Here is a 27,896-nt window from a genome sequence, read left to right on the forward strand (position 1 = left end):
ACATGGTGGTGAGGTGGTCCAGTCCTAATGATGATGCATAGCTAATCAGTAACATGACTCATCACTACTTAGGATAAGCATCAGCGAACAGTGGATTCACACCAAGGATTCAACACTAAACTAGTTTCAAGTTGCTCCATACATGGCCGGCATTCGATTCTCGCGACAATTTGCAAATTTTAAAACATCGGCAGCTTTCACTCCTCCGTCCTAAAAAAAAGGACGATTCCCCTTTCACAGTCTAAAATCTCTCTCTGTCTCTCTTTTTGAAATAACAACCTAAAATCTCGTACGTGTACGAGTGGGCGTGTGCCCTTTCTGGCAAATGGCGATCCTTCTCTTGATGAAGAATTGAAGGCCAAAGCAAAGCACACGAGATGCCTGGCTGAGATGATTGGCGTCAGCGCTGCAGTGGAGTGCTGGGCCGGTAGTAGTGGACCGGTCGACCACCATGGCCATTGGCCCTGGCCCCTCCGATTCCTTTGCCTTTTCTCCGCATCTCCCTCTCGCTCCCTCGCTTTGCTTGCCCTCTGCTGCACCTCCTCCAGAATCAGTGGCTGTTCAGAGTTCAGAGAAATTGTCAACCGCTTGTTAGTAGTGCGGTGTGTCGAGAGGGTTGAAATGTTCCCCGTTGCTCTGCGGTTATGTTTGTTAATTCCAGCAAAAGTTCCAACGCTGGGTTGTTTACCATATCCTGAACTTTTGGTTAATCTTTGCTTCTTATGGTTCTCTTTTTTTTGGCTTAGAACAATCCAGTACACTCCTCACTGTGGAGAGATAGTGCTCGCTGCCTAACTGGTCTGCCTGTCTCCAATCTGCCACTAGCCAACTGCTTGCTGATGTTACATTTGCAAGTAGATTAGAGTAGGAGCCATAAGAATCTAAAAGGCTACTAATACGCAGTATTTCTTCAAAAAAAAAAGGCTACTACGGAGTAGTAGTGATTTTTGTTTCAGTGAAGCAGTGTGCCAGTAGTGTGAGACACAGGAAAGGTCAAACAATACTCTCAACCGCTAATCACTCAACCAGCGGCCTCCTATATTCTGCTGCAACCTCTATTCTATCTTCTAGATAGACCTTCACAGCAAGATTCTTATCCTTTCATTTTCAATACTCCTACCTTTTTTTTCCCTCACTCTTGCAGGGTATGCAAAATTGTTGGCAGTTCAGCCATTGACTTGCTCCGGCCATTGATTTGGGACTCTCTTTTTTTGGGAACTCTAAAAATATGAATGAATGAATGTTGCCGCTGCGCCGCTGCCTGCCGTGCACTGTAGTATAGCTCAGTGGGATCAGGACACTGCAGTCTTCTGTAGTGTACCAGGAGTAGCATTCGGCCGCTGGTTGGACTTGGACTGGACTTGATTCCTGCTGTTCCCCATGACTCGACATGAAACCAATGCAAAGGATTTGGGGCAATCCAAGGACCATGGACTATACTATTTGCAGTCTTTATTGGATGTACTATAATCCTTATGAAACAGATAATCTCTTTGTTCTCTCAGCATCAGAGTTGAATGTCCTACTAATAAACAAGTTTTTTTCGCTCCATGTCTAGCTTTGCATCCCCATCAGGCTCTCCAACTCTGCACACGCTGCTAGGGTTCTTTCACCGTGACATGCAATACTGATAAGATCACATAGGAATTGAAAGCACACAAGGGACAAGAGAGCAAAAGGAAGCAATCCCCATCTGTCTGTAGATCCGTCGTCCCCTTTGCATTCTCGAAAGCGTGAAGCAAAGGCACAGCGGACACGAAGACAACGCATCACGTACAAGAAAAAGGCACATACAGTCGTGATTGATTGCCATGCCCCCTGGCTTGAGCGCCTGAAAACGCCAAGCCACAAAGGAACCTCTTTTCATTTCCCCTTATGCAGTTAGGTCTCCGGAAAGGGAAAGGGCCGCGGGTGGATGCAACATGCATGTCAATGGAATCCTTTTTCTACATGCAGATGGGTTCGTGACGGCAGCTAAACGACCATTTCAGCTGAAGAAAGCCCCTTTCTCCCATGACATCTTCAGTCCCAACTCCCAACAAGGATATCTGAATGATCACAGTCCAGCGTTCAATTGTTTTTGTCGAATTTTGAAGAATGGCGGTGCACCTAAAAATTACTAATTAACACCCTAGTAGATTCTATATTGACTCGATGAACTCTAAATAACATCAGAATCATAAGACGTAAACCAGCCAGTAGTACTGTTCTCTCATACTAAATCAGTAGCAGCTACCAGCCAGTCAGCAGTACTGTTCTTTCATAACAAATCAGCACTAGCCATCAGCCACAGCCAAGCGAACACAGCGTTCTCACGGGCTCCGGTTCACCCTCGTCTTGCTCCGGCGTCACGGTCTCTACACGAATGCAAATGATGCTTAAGAAATGAGCATGTCATGAATGTGTGCAATGATTTGTAAATGACATGAGGAGGCATGCTCTAACAAAGCCAAACTATGATACAGAGACTGGGTATAAGGTGCATAAGTGGGTTGTTCATGAGTGAGTGCAAGGGTGTTAAGCTGGAAAGGGCGGACTGTCCGTTGAGAGGAAGCGGACCGTCCGGTTCTGAACGACGGACTAAGCGGCGAACCATCCGCCGGTCTGCCACGGACCGTTTTAGGGCGATAACATGCTCTCTGTGTAAATTGCGGACCTCCGCGTAGATTAAGCGGACCGTCCGCCTCACAAATTTTGAAAGGCTGGAAATGTCCAGAGGCTCTGCCGGTTGGGTCGGAATCTGGCGGACCGTCCGGCCATGTCGGGCGGACCGTCCGCGACATGTCCGAGGCTCACCGGCGAGCTTGCCGCCGGCGATTCCGGCCACGGTTTGTTCCTAGGGGTTTCTGGGAGCTTAGAGGGTTCACTTTGGGAGCTAAATCCCACATGCATTAGGGTTTCGAAACTCTAGGTCATCAATGGTGATTTGTGCTCTAGGTGGGTTCTTGGCCTCAAATCCCAGGGCAATGGGGACGGATCGGGAAGGGGGTGCACTCACCGGAGACGAGTAGAGTATCGGAAAGAGCTCCAAAGCAACGGAAAAAGCTTGGGGAAGCTCGGGGTCGTCCTCCTTGCTTGGAGCTTGAGGAAGAGGATGAGGATGAGGAAGAAGCTTGTTGGGGAAGCTCCTCCCCAAGGAAGAAGAGGAGATTGGGGCGGTGCAGCTCGCCGGCGTCGTTCTTCGGCGTCCTCCGGCGAAGCTCCGGCGAGGTGGAGGGGCTTCAATGGTGGGGGATGTGGTGGAGCTCCTCCATGGCTTGGAGCTTGAGAGAGGGGGTGAGTGGAGTGAATGAGAGTGAGAGAGAAGGCTGGGAGAGTGGGAGGAGACTCCCAGGTGTTGTGCAGGATGGACTGACGGGTGGGGCCGAGGGGTGGACGTGGCATCAAGTCTCTGCGCGCGTGACACGCATCGGGGTGCTCTAGCGGACCGTCCGCGTGTGGGGTGCGGACTGTCCGCGAGTGGGTGACGTGGTAGGGAATCGATGCGGCCGAAGTTGACCGTGGTCAGTAGTGTGGAGGAACCGCGGACCGTCCGCCGTATAATGGCGGACTGTCCGCCACTACCCTAATTAGTGGATTAACCCAAGAATTTTAAATCTCTCCTAGGTGTTGGCTAATCATGCTTAATGCTTAATGATGCATATGATGACATGTTTCTCCTGTTACTTAACATAAGGCTGTTACAGTGCATGCATCTGGGAGGTGGAAATGGATAGATCAAGGGCAGCAGCATTACTGAAAGTGGTGCGCGGACAAGGGAGTGAGGACAGAAAAGGAAAATGACAATGTGAGATTCTCAAAGCTCTTTTTTTTTATAGAAGTATGATGCAAGCCTCAAGCTCCCTTTTGATGCAGCATTGAAAAAGCGAGACGATAAGATTGATTGGGCCGTATTTAGTTGCCTCCCGTAAAGTTTTTGAAAATACATCTTTCTACATTTGAAGTACTAAACATAAACTAATCACAAAAATAATTACAGAACTCGTCTGTAAATCACGAGACGAATCTAATGAGCCTAATTAATCCGTCATTAGAGGTTGTTTACTGTAGCATTAATGTAGCAATTTAGCGTCTAATTACAGCCTAATTATGTTTATTAGATTCGTCTCGCGATTTACAGGCAGCAGTCGCAATGTGTTTTTTATTTCGTCTAAATTTAAGTCTCCATGCAGGTGCCGGAAAAAAAAATGGAATTTTGATTTTTGGAACTAAACAGGGCGTGATTTTAACTCCCAAGGTCTCATGGGAGGTTGGAGGAGGACAACGCTGCAGAGAATACTCTTGAGCCTTGTGATCATGGCGCTTCCGTGTATGGTTTACCATTTGTTCTAATTTTCTCAAGGACACCGGTGATTACGATTTTGTATTTCAACTCTTGTTTTTAGAGTTTAATATTTCAACTCTTGTTTTTAGAGTTTAATATTTCAACTCTTGTTTTTAGAGTTTAATATTTCAACTCTTGTTTTTAGAGTTTAATATTTCAACTCGGGTTGCTGCACGTGCTGGATGCTTTTCCCCGTTCGCAAGCAATTATAGTAGTATGCCCCCACAAGTTAAAGAGTATTCTCGAGTTAACACCTGATAAGTTTGGTTATTACCGGCTCATCTCTCCTCTATTCGTAGATGCTCACACGCGTACATGCACTCTTTATCTTTCTTTTTTCCAGTCAATTTCATTTTAGCTTGCAAATGACGTGAACCGAAAGCATGATTTTTTCCCTAATCTACCCCCTTTGCTTTAGCAAAAGCTCAGACCAAGATTGGTGTTCAAGATCACGAAAGATACCCTGCAACTTCTGGGTAATCCACTGTTGCTTGGGGGCATATGCGAGGGGATCACCTATTCATCTCTACCCAACCCATAGAACCCTTCGAGGGTATAAATGTAAATCTCCGCTCCCAGAGCGCGGTGCACAAGAGGGAGGGAAAAGCCAGGGCAGCAACCGCTCCCGTTCGCAGCTTCCACACCTCACCACCTGAGCTCGGTCGGTGGCGGGCTGCCCGCCGCTTCCTTCCGTCTGCCGCTTTGCTTTCTCCACCCCCACCGCACGCAGCTCGCCTCCGTCCAGGCAGAGACCCGGGTCAAGCGATCCGGTCGCATCTCCACGCGCACCTCGGCTTCCCCGTGCGTGCGGTTCTTGGTGGCGAGGGTGTGCGTGGCGGCGGCCTCGAGTTGACTGCTCGAGGTGTGAGCTCCGACACCTGCTGCGGCGCGCTCGTTTCTTCGCTGCGTGCGCGGCAGCCGTTCTTGCAGCAGGGTTTCGCCCCGTTCAGGAGTGGGTGAGTCGGTGGGCGGGGTTCGATCTGAACAAGGCTTGGGGTTCTTGCTAGGGGCGCCCGGTTGGTCAGCTCGCAGAAGAAGCTAAGCTGGTTGGGCATGGAGGCTCTGATTGACTTTTGAGGTACCGGGGGTAGACAGGTTGCCTCTTGCTCGCTGGTTTCTTGGCTCTGCAGCTACGGAGCTTGCTGATTTTCCTCCAGAATTTGTGGCGGAGCTCCGTCCTGACCTTGCGAAGATTGGACCTTTGGGGCTGCTTGCTCACTGTTTGCCTTGCTGGAGAATCTTGGGAGCCTCTGTTCCTCTTTGATTCCTTGCATTACTGGTCATCTTGTGCTCCGAGCCAACTAAGGGAGGCCATCTTTTCCCGCTCAGCTCGTTCATGTAAACGGAGGATTGAGCTGATCTAGCTGAGGATCTTGAGGCGACAGAGTTCTTGATTGCCTGCACAGTGCATGAGTAGTGGGTGAATTGGTACAGAGGGAGGGAAACATGGGGAATTGCATGGACACCACGGCGCGGGTGGATCACAGCATGAACAATGCTGCCTGTGAGTGCCCTGACTCTCTCTAGAATTCTTTTGCTCTATGTTGCCAATTTTGCCTTTTACAGTTACAGCTCTGGATTGTTATGGCTGCTTATATGAATTAACCCCTTTCGTGCTAAATAATTTTGAGATCGAACTACTTGTTCTGGCTCAGTTACCTGTTTTGATGTAGAGTTTTTGTTTTTAGTGGTTAGTACCTTCCTTTCTACTTTTGTTCCTCTTTGTTACTTCTGTAGAGGATAAGACATAGCGGTAGGATTTAAAACCAACAGTGGGAATTTTTGTTCCTGAATATATTTAGGGCACTTTCACAGCACTTCTAGGGCCATTGAGGTGGCAATCGAATCTGACAATTGACCTACGAGTGTCATGATAACCCTGATTTACAAATTGGAATATTAGGTTCGATGTACTCTGATTCCACATTAGCAAAACGAATAGAGGTTACTAATGATCCAGTAAGAATTTTGTAGCAGATGGTTATGGTAGGTAGGTTCACAAATTGGGTAGAGCACAAGTTAGGGAAAAAGTCCCTTCTGATCAGCTTTGAAATTGATTGCTGTTAAATTGACAACTTAAACATGTTTACAATTTTCTTAATTATTAGCATAATTTTAGTACCAGAACTCATGAGTATGACATCATCATAATTTTTAAATGCTATCGATATCAAGTTGTTCTGATCCATATTTTTTTTCTGCTTCTTGTTGAGAGATCAGACCCATCAAAAGTGACCAGCAAGACAAGTTTATCATCTGTCCCTTCCACGATTAAGAGCAACTCAACCCGCTCAACTTTTACTCTTTCGTCTATGAGAGAGCGAAGTGAGCTTCCTACTCCTCGGACAGAAGGTGAAATCTTGTCATCTTCTAATCTGAAGGCATTCACATTCAATGATCTAAAAACTGCAACCAAGAACTTCCGACCGGACAGTCTTCTTGGGGAAGGAGGATTTGGGCATGTCTATAAAGGTTGGATTGATGAACACACGCTTGCCCCTTCAAAACCGGGTAGTGGTCTGGTTGTTGCTGTCAAGAAGCTTAAACCGGAAGGTTTCCAAGGACACAAGGAATGGCTGGTAGGTTCATCTCTCTTCTATATATTTCTAATGCTCCAAGAATATTTTTTATTGTTCCCGATTTTTCTTACCCTTTCCCTGCTGCAGACAGAGGTTGATTACCTTGGCCAACTTCACCACAAGAATCTTGTTAAGCTCATTGGTTACTGCTCAGATGGTGACAACCGGCTTCTGGTATATGAATTTATGCCCAAGGGAAGTTTGGAGAATCATCTGTTCAGAAGTATGTATTTAATCTCTATGGCACTGGATTGTGGAGTCCCAAGTTTCATATAACTTGTTTGAGCATTTAATAATGCAATATTTCTACTTTTCAGGAGGTGCTGATCCTTTGTCATGGGCAATAAGGCTCAAAGTTGCTATTGGTGCTGCTAGGGGTTTATCATTTTTACATGATGCTGAAAACCAAGTTATATATCGTGATTTCAAGGCATCGAACATTCTCCTCGATTCGGTATGCTTAAAAACTATTCCAACTCTGATTATGAAGCATGCGTATCTTGTTGAATACCCCTTTATCTTGTTCTTTGTTGTTGTTTCAACGCAGGAATTCAACGCAAAACTTTCAGATTTTGGCTTGGCAAAAGCTGGTCCAACTGGGGATAAAACCCATGTATCCACTCAAGTCATGGGCACTCATGGATATGCAGCTCCAGAGTATATTGCAACAGGTTAGATATTTTGTCTCGGCGTATTTATAAAATAATTGGGTATATACTGTGCATTATTCTTGTGTATGGCTTCATCTTTAACGGGAGATGCCAATGCTGGGTCCTTGTAATGCACTAGCTAAAGCTCACTCAATTATCTTGTTTCCTACCTAAATCATCTTTGGTGGTCCTGGGTGTAATAGATGACTACTTGTTTATGCTAAAAGAAATTATTGTGCCATCCTGCCATCGAATAAGTGTCTTTGCATTTCCTTTTTATTTCAACAACTTGTATCCAATTGTACGTATGTTCTGTTTTGTGTTGCATTCCCTTAAATGGAGCATTTCATTTTAATATGTCAGATTAGTCCTTTGCACATTGCGAATGCTCCAGTGAACTTTATTCCTACTAAGTGCAGAGGGAAAAATATTCCTGGATTTAGGACATAATCGAACATAATGGTAATGAATATAGATGGTTATTTCTGGATCTATTTGTTCTCATGTTGCTTGAAATTTCGTAGGCCGTCTCTCTGCAAAGGCAGATGTATACAGCTTTGGGGTGGTGTTGCTTGAGTTGCTCACTGGAAGAAGAGCCCTGGACAAATCGAAGCCAGGCATAGAGCAGAACTTAGTTGATTGGGCCAGACCTCACTTAGGCGACAAGCGCAGGCTATACCGCATCATGGACACGAAGCTTGGAGGCCAGTATCCAAAAAAGGGTGCAAACGCCATTGCAAGCATTGCCTTGCAATGCATCTGTGGTGATGCCAAGATGCGGCCTCGGATGTCTCAGGTGTTGGAAGAGCTGGAGCAGCTGCAAGATGCCAAATATGGTTCAGCGTCACCACTGGTTGACATTCGGAAGGCCTCACACGCCATACCAAGATCGCCCAGATCACCAATGAGAGTCCAACCTTCGCCGCGGCGCTCACTTGGAGCAGCAGCAGCAGCATCCCCATTGCCAGGATATCGCACTGCACAAGTGCACTAGGACGAGACTTAGAAGATGTGGCGGACCTGTAGGTTGTATATTTGTTGGTTCAGCAATGAGCAGCGTTGTAAGTTTTGCTTCTACTGATGTTTTGGCGATCATGTGTGACACGGGAACACCACTATGTCAATCTATGATAAGTTGCCTTGCCTGGTTCAGAAAGCGTATAGCGTAGTGGCCTGTGTCGTCAGTGTTTTGAAATTCACTCGGCTGGCACGTGTAACTTCCTCGATCTCTTTGTTTGCTGCAATGGAAAATCGCAATGGAGTTGCTCAGTTTCTACTGCAAAATAGATGAATGTTGCTCCATCTCAAAGGCGATTCGAAGTCTTGGTTTCGTCAGGGCTGGCCCTGACTTTTTGGTGGCTCAGTGCGAAAAAAATAATGGAGGCCCCCATTAATTATAAAAATATAAAAAGTCAAATTGGTAATCGGCATGACAAGTAGGTAGCAAATCGGCGATCTGTAGACAGTGGCGGCGTCTCACGAGGATGTCAAGGAGGCACTGAAGCGTGTAGTTGGGCAGATGTTGGAGAAGTTGTCCATTGATTTTCCTCTATCAAATCAGGGCGCGGCTTTATTCCGCCAACTGGACAGAGATGTCACGCCCAACAATATAGGTTACAAAATTTATGAGGGGGTCATGGGTCTGTTTGGATACATAGAGATAATGGTTATCCCTCACCTTTTTAGCTCCAAATTATCCCACCTGTTTGGATGTATGAGGGATAATTTTAAGTTAAAGTAGATTATCTCTCCCAAAATTTTTAGCCCCTTCAAGAGGTGATAATGGGGCTAATTTAGTATGAACCCCACAAAAAAATGTGAGTATACACACACCTAGATATGGGAATGAGAGAGAGGGTGGGCATTAGCCCATGGATCCAAACAACCTATCTTGGGCTAATGCTTAGTCTACCAATTTAAGACTAAACATTAGCTCTCAAAATTAGTCCTAGGCTAATGTTCCAAAGCCCATGCCAAATACTTAGATGATCGAGTCTCTTTCAATATCTAAATGGGCTAGCTTATAAACAAAGATGTTACTTATAACTTGACATGCCTCATAACATAGAAATTTTTGGAGGCCCCCGATTTTTTGAGGCCCGGTGCGGTCGCACCGTCCGCACCCCCTCAGGGCCGGCCCTGGGTTTCGTGTGCAAGTTTTTTTTTGACACAGTTTCCCCCGCTTTTTTCACTCGAAATTTGGTGCGCAAGTTGCATCCATACATAAATTGTTTTGGGCAAAACGAAAGTTGGTAGCAGGTAACAGCTGCATTCTGCGTTCTGTTTTCATTTCTCGACAATGAACTCCTGAATCTCTATCCCAGTGTGACGAGCGCCACCCTGTTTCCTCACCAAAACTTCATCACCGACTGTCAGCGAAGTCACAGGAATAGCAGTTCTTCCACTTGATCCTGTGTCGAACGATAATACAGGCTAGGAATTAGCTGATTGAAAGAGACCTTAAAATGATAGAAGCAAATTAGAGATATTCAACGTGTATAGTCCAATTAATTTTGGACCACAATGGATTTACCTGTGTCGTCGGTGATGAGCGCAACCGTCTCTGCATTCTGTAGGAAAATGCTATACGTATCGTCTCCAGAGTTGTCCTGCAGCAAGCCAGTAGTACCATGAAATGGACATTCACATGAAAAAAAAACACATAAAGCTTACAGCAAGGTACACCGATTTTTTGTTACCTTTGCTTCTACAAGGACGAGAGGCCTTGATTCAATCTTCACACGACCCACAATCGCAGTACGCCATAGCCCATGTTGATCAACCACAATGATTTCCTTTCCTGATCGCAACTCAGAGAGGTAGCTAGTCTTGCCCCCAGGGACAGTGACATATGCATGCACAGGCCCCTAAAAGTGACAAGATCATATATTTCGTATAGGTCTTTGCTGTGTTGCAATACACTAATACCCAGTTACACATAACATCTTACTGCCATCCAATTTATTTTAGACTTACCGCATTGACCCTGAAAGGCCTGCTTGCAATGTAGTTCGTCTCCAAGCATTCAGAGTGAACAAGGAACATTCCTCTTGCATAGGATCCAACCTGAAAAAAAGATGCCATCTAACTCTAGATGCAGACTTGTATGCTTGTATGGACAACAGGAATCAACAAAATGCCACATATTAACCGAACCAATAAGGCAGATCCATGAGGTAACACTGAACGGTGAACATTTTAATATCTCCATAATTTTTTTTTCAAAATGCGTGGCAACAATGAACAAGTGAGATATATACACAAACCAGAAGGCCTTCACCAGGTCGCATCATACTGCAAAGGTCCACACAAACACGATCACCCATACCAACAACTTCAACCTTTGATACAGTAGCCTTTGTCAATGGTAATTGACTCTTTGCCTCATTCCTTCTGTCAAAATAATCCTGAGTCATTAAAAGGGGAGGAAAAACAAACATCTGGTAAATCGTACATGAGAAAACAAAAAGCAGTAGCAAGAAGTAGCCTCCTATACAGCCACATATAAATACACTACAACCATGGCATTTAATACTACAAGCCCATTTTATACTGGCAGGGGTTTACTAGTTAAGCACAGAGGAACTTTGCACAGAGTTATTATAATATACCTTGAGCTTAATGATATCATCCATTTCATCTACTTTAAGTACAACTCCATCAAGCCCTTGCTCTAAGGCCTACGAAATGAGTGAAGGAAACAATGACTCAGCCACAGACAACATAATTTACAACAAATACCTACCAGTATTGTATGTGCGAGATGGTGTTATATCTTATCTGTTGAAATCTCTGGAAAATTACCTCAAGAAAAACTTGAGCCTCAGTTGAATTTGTTGAAACAGCCAATACAGTTCCTCTACATCCTTGGAATGCAGCAACTATATTTTCGGCCGGTATAACCTATGAAATGTGGAAAGGAAATACCACTGAATGATAGGGTAGGTTTATGCAATAATGTTTGGAAGCCACTGATCGGACACACACACTCGTTACATGCTTTTGATGAAATATAAATAGAAAACCTAGAGTGTAGTAATGGACTAATGGTTAATCAATCTCAAGTCATTATGATAAGTTACGGCATATCATAAAAAAGCAAAACAGAACTTTGAAACAATTCTCTTGCTACGGATCAGGGGGGCTAATAAGATTGGTGCTTATGCTGCAATGTTCAGTAGTCTAACCTGCCAACCACCTCGAAAGTCTATGACAATGTTCTTGACTTCTACATTGTCTGGTTGTACGAGTTCAAGCTCTCTGGGTGAAGAGACTTGCGAAATTTCAGCAACTTTTTGATTTTCGCCATCGAAAATCTCTGGACCATCAATAAAGAGAGGATTGATGCGAGCAGTAGCTGAAAAAGCAAATGAGCATGCAAAGTCAAGAATTCATGAATGACTAGAATCTAAGAAGTCTTAATGCTTTGTCAAGTACTCAGACACATAGCTCTACTAAGCCTACACTAACTTAAATAGGAACACAAGGTATGGACATGTTGTCACCCTTTTGGCCTGTTTCCAATGTAAATTAGTCTGCATCGGTCTTTGGAATTTGTAAATTGTAACAGTTTAAATAGGGGATTCAGGCCATTCAACAATCACCTAGTTGTCGAACCAGCAAAGAACATAATATTATGGACTTGAGATAAAAGGAAATAATTGTTCTCACATGACCAATCCTCGCCGAGATCTTTGGATCCGAAGAGGAAAGTGCTCCACCCCCTCTCCACGGCCGCCTTCATAACCTGCCGATTCTCGGTCCACACCCAGACGGTCTTCTTCAGCTCCACCGGCGCAGCAGTAGAGGCGCGCATCCTGACGGAATCGCGACGCGGCGAAGCTGACGCCACCGCTGCACCACACCAATCAGAATCCCAGGCTCACAATCAGTAGCCATCCCAATAGCGAAATCATCGGTTGGCTGGCTACTTGGACCCCCATTTCCCGCCAAAGCCAAACGATGGCACCAGCAAGTGGTGGAACAAAGGGATGGATTGAGCCATTGAGTTGGGAGCCACGAATCGGGTTGGGGGATCTGCGTATGGGCGAAGAATCTAGTAGGAGAAATAGAACAAGGTAGGGACAGTGTGCAGTACCTGTTCTTCGGGTTTGGGGCGCGAGGAGGGAGGCGTGGAAGCACGCTAGGGCATTGGCAGAGCCCGAGGAGGAGGAGGAGACTGCCATTGATGATTAGAGCTTTTGTGGTTTGCTTAGCGCTTCGCTGGCATCATCATCTTCCTCCTGACATTTTTGGAGGGCCCCCATCGTGATGAGGGCTTTGTATGGAGGCCCATGCAGAACTTATAAGAGCGCGATCATTTGTTGGGCCAAAAGCCCAAGTGCGAGAAGGCCCAATACATACACACATGCAGTGGCCAGTGGATTGTGGCCCATGAGATCTAGCAGCCCTGATTAGGCGATTAAGGCCCTGTTTGGATGGCCATATCCAAAATTTTGGATCAAAGAATCATGCATGCATGATATATTAAATAAAGTCTATTTGCAAAATCTTTTCACAGATGAGTGTAATTTGGCGCGACAAATCTAATAAACCTAATTTAGTCATGATTTGCTACAGTGATGCTGCAGTAACCTTTCACTAATTGTTAATTAATATATCTCGTTAGAATCGTCTCGAAAAGTAGCCCTAGAGTTCTACAATTAGGTTTTTTAATTAGACTTTATTTAGTACTTCTAAATGGCAAGATTATTTGATCCAAAATTTTGGATATGCCCATCCAAATAGGGCCTAAGTTGGTTTCCGTACAATTTCACGGGAGAGGATTTGCAAGTCCTCTGCATCGGCGGAAAAAATAAAATCGACCACCTCTACAAAAAGGAACCATTTATAGCTCCTGTTACAAATTAGAATGCAGAGCAATTTTTTTATTACACAGTACAATTCAAACACATACAACAACACATATATGCTCATTCCTAAAACAGACCCATGCAAACCCTAATTTTATGAGCATCTTTGAAAAGTAAGTTGACAACTTTTCTGGATTGATAAAGTCATCACAAACGTCTTGCTGTGGACGGGAACGCCACCTATTATTAAAAACACAATACAGTTAAATTTTGAAATATTATTTACACTGCTGAAAAACTCTACATTCGTCCAATGCCATTAGTACTAGGCACGGTTTCGACCAGTACTAACGTGCCAATTTAGTACCGAGCCTAACCTACAGTGCCCCTGGGAGCCGTTTAGTACCGGCTGGAGGCACCAGTCGGCACTAAAGTGCGCCACCAACACCGGCTCGCAACGGCTAGTGACCATTTAGTACCGGCTGGAGTCACCAGCTGGTACTAATGCGCCCACTATATATCGGGTCCCTTCTTCCTCCCCAAGCCGAGCTAGCCATTTCACTAGAGAGCAGTCGAGCTCGGTTCTTCTCTCATATTAGAGTGGTGCCGCCATTTTATCAATTTTTTGTGTGATTTGCACTCATCCAAGTGCGTTAAAGATTTGCAACTTCATCCTCTCATCATTGTTGGTCTTCATGCTTCGTTTTATGCTCTATAGTTAGAAAAATTTGTGATTTTTAGAAATAGTGAGGATTAGCATGATTTCTTTGATAAATGCAATGATTTGAGGTATATAGAACTGATGACTTGAATGTGGGAATAGGTTTATTGGCTAGGTTGAATGTGGATAATTTATGGACATATTTTTCAATCATTTTCTATATATTAGAAATGACCGTAGTATATTTTTAGAATGAGATGAGTATGTGGACAGTGGAAATTTTTAGAGTAAGTTTAGATAGTTCATGTGATTTACTTGTATATATGACCATATGTGGATAGTTAATTTTTTATAATGAATTATAGAAATGAGTATAGTAGAATTTTTTTATTATGGATATATTATTTTGACACTCTAGAAGCTAAAAAAATATTTGTTTCGGAACAAATATAGGTTGTTAGTCTCCATCCAACGGTGATGGCACTATCTTTCGGGGATACATGATGTGCTATAAGGACGTCGTCAATCGGCTGGTCGCAGCACCAGCACTTCCGGTTGATACGAACACGGCATTTGGCGCAGTCAGCGTGGCCGTTGTTGCACTGAGAGCCTATCAACGAGCACGCTGCCTATGACAAGTGCTGCGTTCCTATGAACCGTAAATGTTGGTGCTGCGACTAGCCGATTGGTGACGTCCTTGTACCGCACCGTGTCCCCCCAAAAGGCAATGTCATCACCGCAGGGTCGAGGTTAACGACATATACATTTTTCGAAATAAAGTTTTTTTTCTTCTAGATGGTTTTTGGATATTGAGCCTGAATCAAAGTGTGTGAACCATGATTGCATTCCATCCCAAGACATCGGCCTGGTATAAAGAGTGTTCGCCTCAAACTGAAGAGTGTCAAAATAATTAAGAGATATAGAGATTTATTTCAATTAATTTGAAGTGACATGGTTAGTTTGGTAGTTATGCAATGCTGAAATGTAAACGAATTAGTGTAAATGTGAGTAGTAGATCTATGAATTTATTCAGGTTTTTTCTGAATGAGAGTTAATGTGATTTTGCATTGTAGATCTACTAATTATGTGTTTTCTCATCCTCTCCCGTCATTTTTAATCGTGTAGGATGAAGGTGCAAGAATGCCAGAAAAAAGAGATCTACCACGTCGGCTTCATAGACCCATTTAATATACATGAGGAGAGTGTCAGGAAATGGCCTAATCGGACTGAGAACAACATATTCAGGGCCTTGCATAAGCAGCATATGTCAGACCCGGGGCAGCGGGACTGCTTATAGGCATAGAATGTTCTAGAGTAAGGAATAGCTCATGGATGTACCTTACCTCTCTTATAACAACCCGAATAGGCGTAGAACTAGCTGCAGTACAAAGGAAACTACCCATTGTATTGCAATAGTACTCCAGCTGTACTCAGCTAGGACTTTCCATGTAACCCTGTCCCTCCGGATATATAAGGGCGGGCAGGGACCCCCTCAAAAGACATCAACACCTAAGGCAATACAAAAAACCACACAGGACGTAGGGTATTACGCAACTCGCGGTCCAAACCTTTCTAAATCTTTGTGTTCCTTGTACCATTGAGTTCCAGAGTAGTCGATCCCTACCTACAACCCTACTGCTAAGGGTATCCCTGATCAGGCTTGGCGGTAAACACCGACAGCTGGCGCGCCAGGTAGGGGACTCGGCGAGTTCATCGGCGAGTTCGATGGCCACTTTCGCTTTCAGCACCATGGTGCCTCCTCAAGGCGTCACCTTCGTCTTCGGCTCGTGGGTCTGCATCGCCAACGGTTTTGGTGATTTTGACAGCCACCTAACCAATCTCCCCACGATAAAGGCAACCTCGTCGGAAAGCTCCAACAAGCTCGCCGGATCAGGCGATCATGGAGTCATGCTGCTTCCCGACTTCGCCAAGGAGATCGAGATGAAACTCGAAGACAACTCGGGTTCCACTTGGATTGAGACTCCTCTTGCCCAACCCACATTCGGGTTGCGCAACGCATCATCTACCTACCGACAGATGATCAAATCCATCTATGAAAATAGCTTGGATCGGTTACCTTGCGTCGAGAACTCCTCAGTCACCGCTAGCCGGGAGGCACCCGTTTTCGACGTATACCCAGATCCAGACGGCTCGTCTGTCGATAGCTTGGATTTCATCACCGATGCGTTGGCAATAATTCAACTCAAATCCTGCCAGGATCACGCACTCGCAGAACTACTCGACAACCTCCAAGAAGTCGCCAGCATTGATGATCTCCCATTCCAACACGGTACTCCTCTCACACCCGAGCGAGAAACCGGGTCTGGAGCAACTGAGCTAGCTGATTACGGGTCTGACTTGGAAAGCTACTCTCCGGAACGCCTGGTCTCCGTAATCAATCAGCCAAACAGGGGTGCTCCTAGCCAGCACGACCCCAACGAAACCGCGGATCAAATCTCAGAGGACAATCTGACTCAAGATGCTCCGCAAAATGAGGATGAAGCTACTTGCACAGCTCGCAGGACAAGGAATCAACGTAAAGAAGAATGCAGGGCCCGAGTTGTTGAGCGTGCTCGCCTTCCCCCACGCAACCTCAACAATGAATTCAACAACGCTGCGGATCCAGTCTTCACTACTCCTATTGCCGCGATGACAGAAGCAACTCTGTGACTCATGCAGATGCCTCAGAACCCGAAGATGGAGCACGTCATACACCTCGCCAAAAACACCGTCGAACAACTCGAGAGACAAAACCCCTTGTCCTAGCTTCATGGCACCCGGTCAAGGGCTACCGCGACAGTCATACCTCAAGCAAGTCGTACCCCCGGAGGACATCATCGTCAACAACGACCGGAGCAGCAAAACCAAAGAAACCAAGAGGATCAGGAAGTCGCAAGCAACCATCGCTCCAGGGGCGGCCAGCCACCAGCTAACCAAGCCCCTGGGCCGCAGCCAAACCGCAACACAACAACCGAGAAGAAGTAGCCGATTCCATCATGGACGCTCGGGACATCATCAACGCAAGACGCCGAGCGCAGCTTGCAGATAATTCTGACCGCTTTCCAGCCCTCAGCAGCGTTTTCGACAATGCCGAGTACCCAAAGGATTTCAATCCAACAAATATCCAGAAGTACGACGGTAAGCAAGACCCTGCTCAATGGTTACGTTTATACTCGACCGTTATTAGTGTTGCAGGAGGAGACACCAACACCAAGGTCCTCTACTTCCCGATGGCCCTAGAACCCGCACCTCTGACATGGCTCGAGAGCTTGGCGCGCGAGTCCATACACCCGTGGGAGGACCTCAAGAAGGCCTTCATCGACAACTTCCAAGGATCACTACATTGAGTAGCTACTCGGCACGCCTTGTCTATGTGCAAGCTGGAGCAAGGCGAATCCATCAGATCCTATGTCAAGCGATTCTTCGACACAAGAGCCACCATCCCCAACATCGCGGACGACGACGTCATCGACTACTTCCAGAGTGGCATTACTGTCCAATCTCTCCACCGTGACTTCGGGCGTAACCGCCCCAAAACAGTAGTGGAGCTACGCGACATGATGCAGCGCTAGGCAGACGAAGAGGAGCAAAAGCACAGCCGCTTCCCGCGCCGTAACAACAACAACAACGAGAAGTGCCACAACAACGGGAAGTGCCACAACAACCGTGGAGGGCCCAGCAACCAGCGGGATCCTGCGCACAAGCGCAAGCCTGACGATACTGTCGGTACGATGGATCACACTCCGCGTGGTAAGAAGAATGAAAAGCCGCAAGATCAGATTGTCAAGATCCTTCATAACAAAAGGTGCCCAATCCACCCCAAGAGTAACCACTCGATGTGGGAGTGCACAATCCTGCACAAATCCTTCCAGTCGGCACCACCAGAGACTCCTAAAAAGAAGCAGAACAAGGATGACGAGGATGACAAGAAAGACCCTGACGGGTTCCAACAGCAGCAAAACGTCGTCAACGTCATATTCGGAGGAGATCCTAGCTTCTCCAAGCGGGCCCAGAAGCTATTACTCAGAGAAATTCTTTCAGTTGAGCCAGCAATTCAGAGACCACTAAAATACAGCGAGGTCCCTATCACCTTCTCCAGGGAGGATCGATGGACCATCTTCTCTGAACCAGAAAAATTCCCGCTAGTACTCGATCCAGTTGTCCAAGGATCCAAGCTCACTCGAGTACTCATCGACGGCGGAAGCAGGCTCAACTTGATCTTTGCAAGTACATTGGCTAAGATGGGCCTCAACTACATGAGTCTGTTTACTCCAAGCAAGGCCCCGCTCTACGGCATTGTCCCCGGAAATTCTTCTACCCCAATTGGCTCGGTCACCCTTCCGGTCACATTTGGTATAGAATACAACTTCCGGACAGAGTACATCAAGTTTGAAGTAGCCGACTTCAAATCCTCCTACCACGCCATACTGGGAAGACCGGCGCTGGCTAAGTTCATGGCAGTACCACACTATGTGTACCTGCTCCTTAAGATGCCGAGCAATACAGGAGTCCTTTCCATGCGAGGGGACCTCCTCAAGTCCTTCGAATGCGACAAGGAAGCAATAGATCACGCTTCCACGATTCAATTCCCTAGCTCTGTCAGCGAAATACTCGCTGTCGCCAAGGAACTCTCACTCAACAAGGACTCGATGCCTTCCAAGAAGCCAAGCCAGTTGTCGGCTAAACCAGCCGGCGGCGTGGGTACCAAGACTATTCAGTTACAAGAGGGAGATGATTCCAAAACTGCCATCATCGGTGCTGATTTGGGCGACAAATAGGAACTTGAGCTCGTCAATTTCCTTAGGGCCAACCGAGACGTATTCGCGTGGAAACCAGCGAATATGCCAGGCGTGCCCAAGGAGTTGATCGAGCATGCCCTGAAAGTCGACCCCAAAGCCACACCAAAGAAGCAATGGCGACGACAGTTTTCCCCAGACAAGCGAGAAGCCATCAAGAAAGAGCTGGCAAAACTACTCGCAGCAGGGTTTATCAAAGAGGTCTATCATCCTGAATGGCTGGCCAGCCCTGTTCTCGTTCAGATGAAGAACAACAACGAGTGGAGGATGTGTGTCGACTACACTGATCTGAGCAAGCATTGCCCAAAGGATCCTTTCGGGCTACCTCACATTGATCAAGTAATCGACTCAACTGCAAGATGCGTCCTATTACCCTTCCTCGACTGCTATTCAGGCTATCATCAGATCGCCTTGAAAGAAGAAGACCAAATCAAGACAGCATTCATCACCCCTTATGGGGCATACGCCTACATGACCATGTCATTTGGGTTGAAGAACGCAGGTGCTACCTATCAGCGCGCGATACAGCTGTGCTTCACTGATCAGCTACATTGCAATGTTGAAGCCTATGTTGACGACGTCGTTGTCAAGACTAAGACCCAGGATCAATTCATCGCTAACTTGGATGAAACCTTCAACAGCCTCCGAAAGTTTCGCTGGAAACTCAACCCAACCAAGTGTGTCTTCGGCGTACTCTCTAGAAAACTACTCGGATTCATCGTCAACAACCGAGGGATCGAGGCTAATCCAGAGAAGATCAATGCCATTATGGCCACGGATGCTCCAGCTACCATCAAGGACGTCCAAAAGCTTACAGGCTGTATGACAGCCTTGAATCGATTCTTATCCAGACTTGGTGAACGGGGTTTACCCTTCTTCAAGCTCCTCAAGCGACAAGATAAATTCGAGTGGACTATAGAAGCCGCGGAAGCACTCGAGAATCTCAAGCATCACCTCCAGTCGCCGCCAATTCTTACAGCTCCACTACCAGGCGAGGAACTACTCCTCTACATCGCTGCGACTACTCATGTAGTCATCACGGCGATAGTAGTCGAACTACCGGAGGAAGGCCATGCTTATGGCGTCCAGAGAATAGTCTACTTCATCAGTGAAGTACTCTCTGAATCAAAGGTTAGATACCCATCAATTCAAAAAATTCTATATGGAATTCTAATCACCTCCAGGAAGCTCCGACATTATTTCGACGAGTACAAGATCTCAGTAATCGCTGACTTCCCATTGGCGGATATACTCCACAATCGGGATGCCACTGGACAGATCTCAAAGTGGGCAGCTAAACTGGGACCCTTAGAAATCAACTTTAAGCCAAGAACAGCAGTCAAGTCACAAGAACTAGTTGATTTCTTAGCTGAATGGCGGGAAAATCAAATCCCAGCACCTCACAATGTCCCAGAGCATAGGGTAATGTACTTTGATGGCTCACTCAAGCTCGACGGAGGCGGCGCGGGAGTTCTGTTCATCTCCCCCAAGGGAGAACAGTTGAAGTATGTGTTCCAAATCCTATTTAAAGTCTGTAAGTGCATCTCGGCCCCTAGTGTGTTTTGGTGGATTGATTGACACCACGATTAAAGGACTAACTATCTTATTGAGTATATGAGCAGGAATTGATTATCATAATTTTAATCTATGTGATGAAATGAATCAAGATTCAAGACATATGCTCATATGACAAGATGAATGACATATTCTTGTATGAGAATATTAACAAGCAACAGCAACCATGGAAATTTGGATATGTATCAACGATAAAGAATTTATTCGTATATCCAAATGAAGCTTGTTGATGTAAGTGGAATTCAAAATGACAAGCCAAGGTATTATGAATGAGACAAAGTTGTATGCTTAGACATAGTCCCGCAATTGGAGAAACTTGTCATAAGGAATGTATGAGATAGTTGATGATCAAGCAAGCGTGAAAGAAATGATGTTCATTGTAATGGCAAAATCAATGTGAGTTCAAGAGGGCTCTCGAGAATAAATGGAATGGGATCGAAAGGCGAGTTTCTAGAGGCTACGTAAGCAAAGGCTTGGCATGAGCAAGGAAACCGATAATGATCAAGTCCAAAAATTCTAAGAGACAAGGAGAATTTCACATTGAGAAGCATTATTCATTAGAAGAAGAAAAATAGCTGGATCAAAATGGATTTCATTGTAAGTTAAATGTAATACAAGCCTACATGAAGCTATATGTGATGCAAGGATGAATAGTTGGAAATCGAGAATGGGTTTCTAGGTACTAAGCTTGGAGAAGGACAATTATGGTTGTGCCGAGGAACCAATGCTAGGGTGACGAAACGTTCTTTGGGTTCAACTTGAAGAATCTTGGTCATGCGTGGTGTTCATGTTGGCAAGTATCAATATTTCTAGAATCTTATTGTGAAGACGGTGACTTGAACTAGAAGTGGATTTCATTCAAAGATAAAGGTTCAAGGTCACTAGCTCAAGGAAGATGTGCTCAAAGTAAAGAAGTCAAGTTGGATGCACACCTCAGATTGTGATTGATCAACACACAGCATAGGATGAAAAAGAGAAGCTCAATAAGTTGAAATATAACTTATCTTTGATCTTGAGTTTAGGTATGCCGTACTATCAAGAGGGATGCATCACAATGGTCTTTGGTTTAGTCTCAGTGCTCAAGTAACCCATGTGAGTTGAGAGAGACACAAAAGCCTCACGTACACATTTTAACATTGCTGCCAGGGCAAATCCGGAAGTTCCGGATTTGGCACACGTGGTAATAACGGCTAGTTGGTTTGAAAACCCGGAGGTTCCAGGTTGTAGAATCCGGAAGTTTCGGGTTCTAACTGTCACATAACGGCTAGTTTTGTTGGGACCGGCTATTTATACCCCTTAGCCCCCTCCTTGGTGGGCTACTGTTCCAGGCTCTATTCTGTTGATTGCTGGTCGTCCCAAGAAGCTTGGTAGCCATAGTTGAGCTCTCCCTAACCTCTCTTTGTGAGATTGTGTGTTTAGTGTATATCCTAGAGTTGGGTTGAGAGAGTGAATGTTTGAGAGCACTAGAGAGCATAGCAAACCTTGAGCACTTGAGATTAGCCGTGATTTGTGTGGTTCGCATTTGTTACTCTTGGAGGTGAAGCCTCCTAGACGGCTAGGCGTCGCCGGCTAGCTCCCAAGGATTGTGGTGAGCAGCGGTAAGTTTGTTGCAGCACCGATCTTGTGCCACAAGGGCACATGGTCATATAGTGGAAGGAGGAAATAGCTTGACCTTGGGGTCGATATAAGCTTCCTCAACGGAGACTAGGATTCACACGTGGGTGCATGAGGTGAATCTGAACTTCGGTAAAACAAATCCTTGTGTTCATTGCATTTACATTTGTTTTGTGGATTTGAGGAGCTCTCCATTAGACACTTGTGTCTTGGAGATATTGTTGTTTCGTATGTGCATGATATGCGTGAACCTGCTCAAGGAACTTCTCTGAGCAGACTCTACAGTTGGGGTTTGAATTTACATTCATTTATTAGCACTACTATTATTGTGTTCACTCTGTTCTGAGTGAACACGGAAGTTCCGGATTGACAAACCCAGAAGTTCCGAGTTCACCTACTATCTAGCCCAAATTCGGAAGTTCCGGATTTGAAACCCGGAAGTTCCGGATTTGAAACCCGGAAGGCAGACAGACAATTTTATCCGCTGCGTTTGAGTGAAATTTTGTAGGTGCGCCTATTCACACCCCCTCTAGGCGACATCACGGTCCTTTCAAAGTCTCCAACAATGAAGCAGAATACGAGGCACTGCTACACGGGCTTCATCTAGCAGTTTCTCTAGGCATCAAACGACTACTTGTCTACGGCGATTCCTTACTCGTCGTTCAGCAAGTAAATAAAGAATGGGATATCAATAAGGATACAATGGATGCGTACGTTGAAGAAATCAGAAAACTCGAGAACAAGTTCTCAGGTTTGGAAATCCACCACGTAGATCGTGGCAACAATGTGGGAGCCGATGTTATGTCCAAATTTGGATCTACTCGAGCAGCTATCCCATCTGGAGTCTTTGTTCATGAACTACATCATCCATCAGTCAAGATTCAAAGTCAACAAGCTACCGACGCGGAGGCCCCGGCCACAGTCAGAGAAGTTCTAATGATCGAAGAAGACTGGCGGATTCAATTCATCGACTTCATCAAGGAGTTCAAGCTTCCACCACACGTTGATGCCAAGAGCGCCGAAGCTGCTCGCATTATCAGGCGAAGCAAAGGTTTCGTCCTCGTCGGCGACAACCTGTACAAGCGCTCTGCCTCCGGCATCCTCATGAAATGTGTTACCCTTGAAGAAGGCAAAGATATTCTCAGGGAGATACATGAAGGAGTATGTGGCAACCATGCCACATCAAGGACACTAGCCGGCAAGGCCTACAGGTCTAGATTTTTCTAGCCAACGGCTGTATTAGATGCAGAAGACCTTGTCAGACGATGTCCTGGCTGCCAATTCTTTGGCAAGAAGACTCACGTTCAAGCACACAATCTGATAACAATCCCTCCGTCATGGCCATTCGCCTGTTGGAGTTTGGACATGATCGGACCATTAACCGTAGCTCCAGGAGGATTCAATCATGTGCTGGTAGCAGTCGACAAGTTTACCAAGTGGATCGAGTACAAACCCATTGTCAATATCTCATCGGATAGAGCAGTGGATTTCATCTCTGACATCATACACTGGTTTGGATTTCCTCACACCATCATCACAGATCTGGGCTCTAACTTTACATCGCAGTCTTTCTGGGATTTCTGCGACAATTCTTGCATAGAGGTCAAGTATGCTTCAGTGGCTCATCCTTGAGCAAATGGTCAAGTGGAGCGTATCAATGGCTTGGTACTCGACGGCTTCAAGAAAAGACTCTACGATGCCAACTCTAAGAAAGGTGGCAAGTGGATACAAGAACTACCCCATGTGGTCTGGGGCTGCGAACCCAGCCCAGCAAAGCGACTGGACAATCTCCCTTTTTCCTCACCTACGGATCAGAGGCTATTCTACCCGCAGATATCATGTGGAAATCTCCAAGAGTAGATGCCTATCAAGAAGGAGAAGCAGATGAAGCTCGACAACTTGAGTTGGATTCAGTCGAAGAAGGCAGGATCAATGCTTTCACCCAATAGGCTAGATATCTTCAAGGAGTCAGACGCTATCATGATCGCAATGTCCAGCGAAGATCTTTCACATATGAGATCCAGTCCTACTAAGGATTCAAGATGAAACAGGACTGCACAAGTTAAATTCCAAATGGGAGCGACCTTTCATTGTGTCTAAAGTTATAAGACCAGGATCATACAGAATTACTGATGCAGACGGTAATGAGGTACCCAATTCCTTGAATATCGAGTAGTTGCGCAGATTTTATCCTTGATCCAAGTTACATGATGATGTCAGTTGAGCTCTTTAGTAAATCAAGGGTTTCTATCAACTTTTCGGTTATATTAAAGGCAGTTTTCAACTTGACAGCATCATATTGGACTACTCTCTACAAGGTTTTTCCAACCAGGATAATCTCCACATATTTATACCGACCTGGATAACCTAAGCTAGATAACTTACACAGTTTTTCTACTGGAATAACTATACAAGCAACATCCTTGTCCTCAATATAGGGACATAACCTACTCGCTGGCTCAAGAAGGTCACCTTTACTAGTTTGTCCAACTTGGGTAAATCGACGGGGTTCATCCTAACAGGTCAACTATATAGGTGACTCCAGCCTTGCGTTAAAGGCACAACTACTCGCTTGCTCGAGTACATTTTGGATACTCTTTCGACATTTTCGTCTTGGGTAACCTGACGGGGTTCATTCTAACAGACCTGTCTTAAGAGTTACTCCAGTCCTTGGTTAGGACACCCTACTCGCTGGCTCGAGTAGATCTTGGATTTTTTAAAGATGGTTTCATCTTGGGTAACCCGACGGGGTTCATCCTAACAGATCTATCTTAAAAATTACTCCAGTCCTTGGTTAGGACACCCTACTAGCTCGCTCGAGTAGATTATGGATATCTCTATACAGTTTTTTTATCTGGGTAGTCCGACATTATTCATTCTAACTGATTAACTACGGAGATTACTCCATGTAAGCACTCTACTCGACCAATCGAGTAGTCTGTACTTACCCTACGGTATCAGATTATATTTCTAAAGACAAACCAAAAGGATAAAAGAAATACATACAAAGACAAGTTCTTACAGAAGATCACAAGAGCTGTTACAAGCAGATTACTCTGCCAAGTTCTTCAAGATCTCATCAGCAATCACTTCTGATTCTTTACAATAGCCCTGGAAATCCTCATCAGAGCAATTAGCGGCTATTCCTTTAGCTATAGGAGCTAAGTTATGACGAGGCCAGTAAGACTTAACAATTCCAATTATATGGGTCAGATAATTTTTGGAGGTGGCTGTCATGATCTCGAAAAACTTTTTAGGAGTTTCCTCTAAGCGTTCCACTAAAGACTTACTCGACGATCCTCCTTCAGACTCTACCATATCCACAATGACTTGAGCTGCCGCTACTAGTCGAGCTTGATCACTCGAAGAGCCTGATACAAGGACATCTTGGTGATTATTCAATTATTGACAAAGCACTGTCAAGAGAAGATTCAAGTACTTACAGGCTTGGGCAGTCTGTAGTTATTTTTGGAGCTTGGTTTTTTCCTCCTCAAGGCTCTTGATCTGCTGCTTCATCTTGTAAAGCTCTCGCGTGTGCTCACAGTTAGCTTCATAAAGTTTGTTCCGTACAGCGAGAGCTTCATCAAGACATTTTGCAATTTCTGCATTCTTCTGAGCCAAGGTGTTCCGATTGTCTACCGTCTGATATAAAGCCTGAGATTTCAAGAAGGACCGATTGGCAACATCCTACAAGTGCAACAAATGATATGTCAGATATCATAAAGTACTCGACATCAGCAAAGACAAAATAGTGGAAATGTTACTTTGGTAAATTTGAAGCTCCATTGCATATAGTCTGCAAGTTTCTTCACATTTTCTACAGTCAGCAGCGGATCATCAAAGAGTTCCTTTCCCAACTCCTCCTGGGCAGACTGTGGAAGAGATTGAAAGGGTACTACTCAAATAGTAGGATTCCTTGACCCTTCAGCCTTATCATGACCAATTCCAGTAACAGTGGAGGTATTTTCAACAGTCACAGATGGAGTGAGCTGGGGTGCTTCAGGATTCGACTCCTTTGATGTTCCAGATATGCTTGCATCCTGACAGAAAGCAGGGCGGTTTTTGATCAACCCAATTACTGGTGACTCGGGGGCTGATCGAGTAGTGGCTTCTGGATCCCTTTGCACCCAGATACAAAAGTCTTGGACCTGACTTTTCTCATGCTCAGGAAGATATTGGATCCTATATGAGCAATATTAAGAATAAGGAAGTTGAGGCTAATTGAATCTAATTTGAGAAGTTCAGATTCTTACTGGCCACTGTCAAGGCGACATGTCTTCCTGTGCAACAAAGATCCAGGAGCTGCTTTACGCTTTTTATCGCCACCAGACTGGGCGGCATCTTCGAAAGAGAGAGGCATGCAGTACCATGTCTTATAATTCTTCTGCAAAAAAGAAAATTCATCAGAACACCAGAGAGCTCATCTTCAAGTACTCGACAATTCTTCTTAACACTTACCCAAGACTTCTCGGGTGGATTGACTGCCGAGAAGAATGCTGGCAACACCAAAGACTTGTCGAAATCATCAAGTACTTTGCAACATCTTCTGACTACCTCAGAATGAGACATGGTTTCTGGAGAGAGTCTGGTGGGGTCTTTTGTACCTTCATATCTGAAGGCAGGATGTTTTCGACGCTGAAGGGGTTGAATTCGACGACTTACAAAGGAAAAGACTACATGATCCCCAGTAGTTCCTTTGCTCTTCATCTTTGAAATAGCATCTAGAAGACATTTTACTTAATTGCCACCAGGTCCAGTACTCGACCAGCATGCTTGGACTTTGGGGGCGCCCGGAATTCTTTCTAGAAGAGGAGATTCAAAGTTCCCGACATGAAACCAAAAACTTTTCCACTCGATTCCCTTACCCGATGGCTTATAAGAAAGGTACTCGTCTCGGGCCTCAGGACAAAGTACCAATTCATAGCCCCCAACAACGGCGGGCTATGTAACATTGGGAATGGGAACAATAATAAAAAAATGTTGGAAAAGATGGAAGTGGGGAAGGATGCCAAGGAATGCTTCGCAGAAATGGGTGAATATAGAAAGATGCAAGATAGATTGCGGGGTCAGATGATGCAATTGGATTCCCCAGAAGTGAAAAAGAGTGTGGAAAAATTCAAAAACAGTACTGCAAAGCCACGTTCCACGAAATCACGGAACAGAACGGTTTCAAGAGTACCTTCGAAAGGATAATCTTCTCCTTCACCCGCACGCCATTGGATCACAGCTTGACTCTGGAGCAGACCCATATTCTCCCGTTCTTGTACAGCTGCTTCAGACATTTTGCTTTTGCGCCAGCCCGTGGAAAGATTGGCAACCGCTTCATCTTTGATTTTGGACTTGTTCTTCTTAGGATCCATCTCAGTGTCACGAGCTATGCTCGGGGGCTACGAGAGGGGCTAATGGATGGCACAAGTAATTGGGAAGTTTGGATCTAAATTTGACGGCGGCCAAGAGTCAAAAGGGTAAAAACCATAGAAGTCACCGCATGGGTTTATACAGTTTCCAATGGCAATTCTGTGAATACCTAGAAGATCAATAGATTGTTCACTACTCTGAGCAGTTTAAACACATATTTTGTCACGAGTTTTTTATCCTTAAATCTAAATTGAGAGATTTAAATTCAAGACTTGGGGGCTGCAGGATATGTGTATCAGAGATTTATTTTTCAAATTTTTTGAAAAATAATAAAGAAAAAAGACTGAAGTAACCCTCAGCCTGATTCTACGATTCAACCTAAGGCTCGGGGGCTTCTCCATATGGAGCGCGAGTACTTCACGCACTATATATAAAGATTTCGGGGGCTTGAGCACCTCACAGCCTCGAAGCAACCGGAAGTACTTGGAAGACTACTCGACGTATCTGAAGGAAGATCCATGAGCAA

The 27,896-nt window shown here is 45.2% G+C and overlaps 2 protein-coding genes across 4 annotated transcripts; one reads left to right on the forward strand and one right to left on the reverse strand.

The window, feature by feature from the left end:
• The first annotated feature begins 4,918 nt into the window (after positions 1–4,918).
• LOC120687799 (probable serine/threonine-protein kinase PBL3) lies at positions 4,919–8,822 on the forward strand. Its single transcript, XM_039969815.1, has 6 exons — positions 4,919–5,828; positions 6,545–6,903; positions 6,991–7,126; positions 7,221–7,357; positions 7,451–7,574; positions 8,078–8,822. The coding sequence occupies exons 1-6, from the start codon at positions 5,771–5,773 to the stop codon at positions 8,545–8,547; spliced, it is 1,284 nt and encodes a 427-aa protein (XP_039825749.1). The 5' UTR covers positions 4,919–5,770; the 3' UTR covers positions 8,548–8,822.
• An 875-nt stretch (positions 8,823–9,697) lies between these two features.
• Positions 9,698–12,810, reverse strand: LOC120687800 (3-dehydroquinate synthase homolog). Of its 3 annotated transcripts, none has more exons than XM_039969817.1 (10): positions 12,652–12,810; positions 12,225–12,407; positions 11,741–11,910; positions 11,358–11,456; positions 11,165–11,233; positions 10,820–10,960; positions 10,530–10,619; positions 10,253–10,420; positions 10,087–10,162; positions 9,698–9,964 (listed from the first exon to the last, which is right to left on the reverse strand). In XM_039969817.1, exons 1-10 carry the CDS (start codon positions 12,737–12,739, stop codon positions 9,840–9,842), a joined length of 1,209 nt encoding a protein of 402 aa, XP_039825751.1. In that variant the 5' UTR covers positions 12,740–12,810; the 3' UTR covers positions 9,698–9,839. The 3 variants fall into 3 exon arrangements, with proteins under 3 accessions (XP_039825751.1, XP_039825750.1, XP_039825752.1); XM_039969816.1 differs by having other exon boundaries at positions 10,814–10,960; XM_039969818.1 differs by lacking the exon at positions 11,165–11,233 and having other exon boundaries at positions 10,814–10,960.
• Between the last annotated feature and the right edge of the window lie 15,086 nt (positions 12,811–27,896).

Source organism: Panicum virgatum, chromosome 9N (assembly GCF_016808335.1).
Source record: "Panicum virgatum strain AP13 chromosome 9N, P.virgatum_v5, whole genome shotgun sequence".
Taxonomy (NCBI): Eukaryota; Viridiplantae; Streptophyta; class Magnoliopsida; order Poales; family Poaceae; genus Panicum; species Panicum virgatum.

Bases quoted from the DNA above. Each gene is read 5' to 3' on its own strand.
- LOC120687799 (XM_039969815.1), top strand. From the start codon at position 5,771: ATGGGGAATTGCATGGACACCACGGCGCGGGTGGATCACAGCATGAAC. The intron at 6,904-6,990 runs GTAGGTTCATCT...TCCCTGCTGCAG, and splicing joins AAGGACACAAGGAATGGCTG to ACAGAGGTTGATTACCTTGG. The intron at 7,575-8,077 runs GTTAGATATTTT...GAAATTTCGTAG, and splicing joins TCCAGAGTATATTGCAACAG to GCCGTCTCTCTGCAAAGGCA.
- LOC120687800 (XM_039969816.1), bottom strand. From the start codon at position 12,739: ATGGCAGTCTCCTCCTCCTCCTCGGGCTCTGCCAATGCCCTAGCGTGC. The intron at 10,163-10,252 runs GTAACAAAAAAT...GGCTTGCTGCAG, and splicing joins TCGTCCTTGTAGAAGCAAAG to GACAACTCTGGAGACGATAC. The intron at 9,965-10,086 runs GTAAATCCATTG...CGTTCGACACAG, and splicing joins GCTCATCACCGACGACACAG to GATCAAGTGGAAGAACTGCT.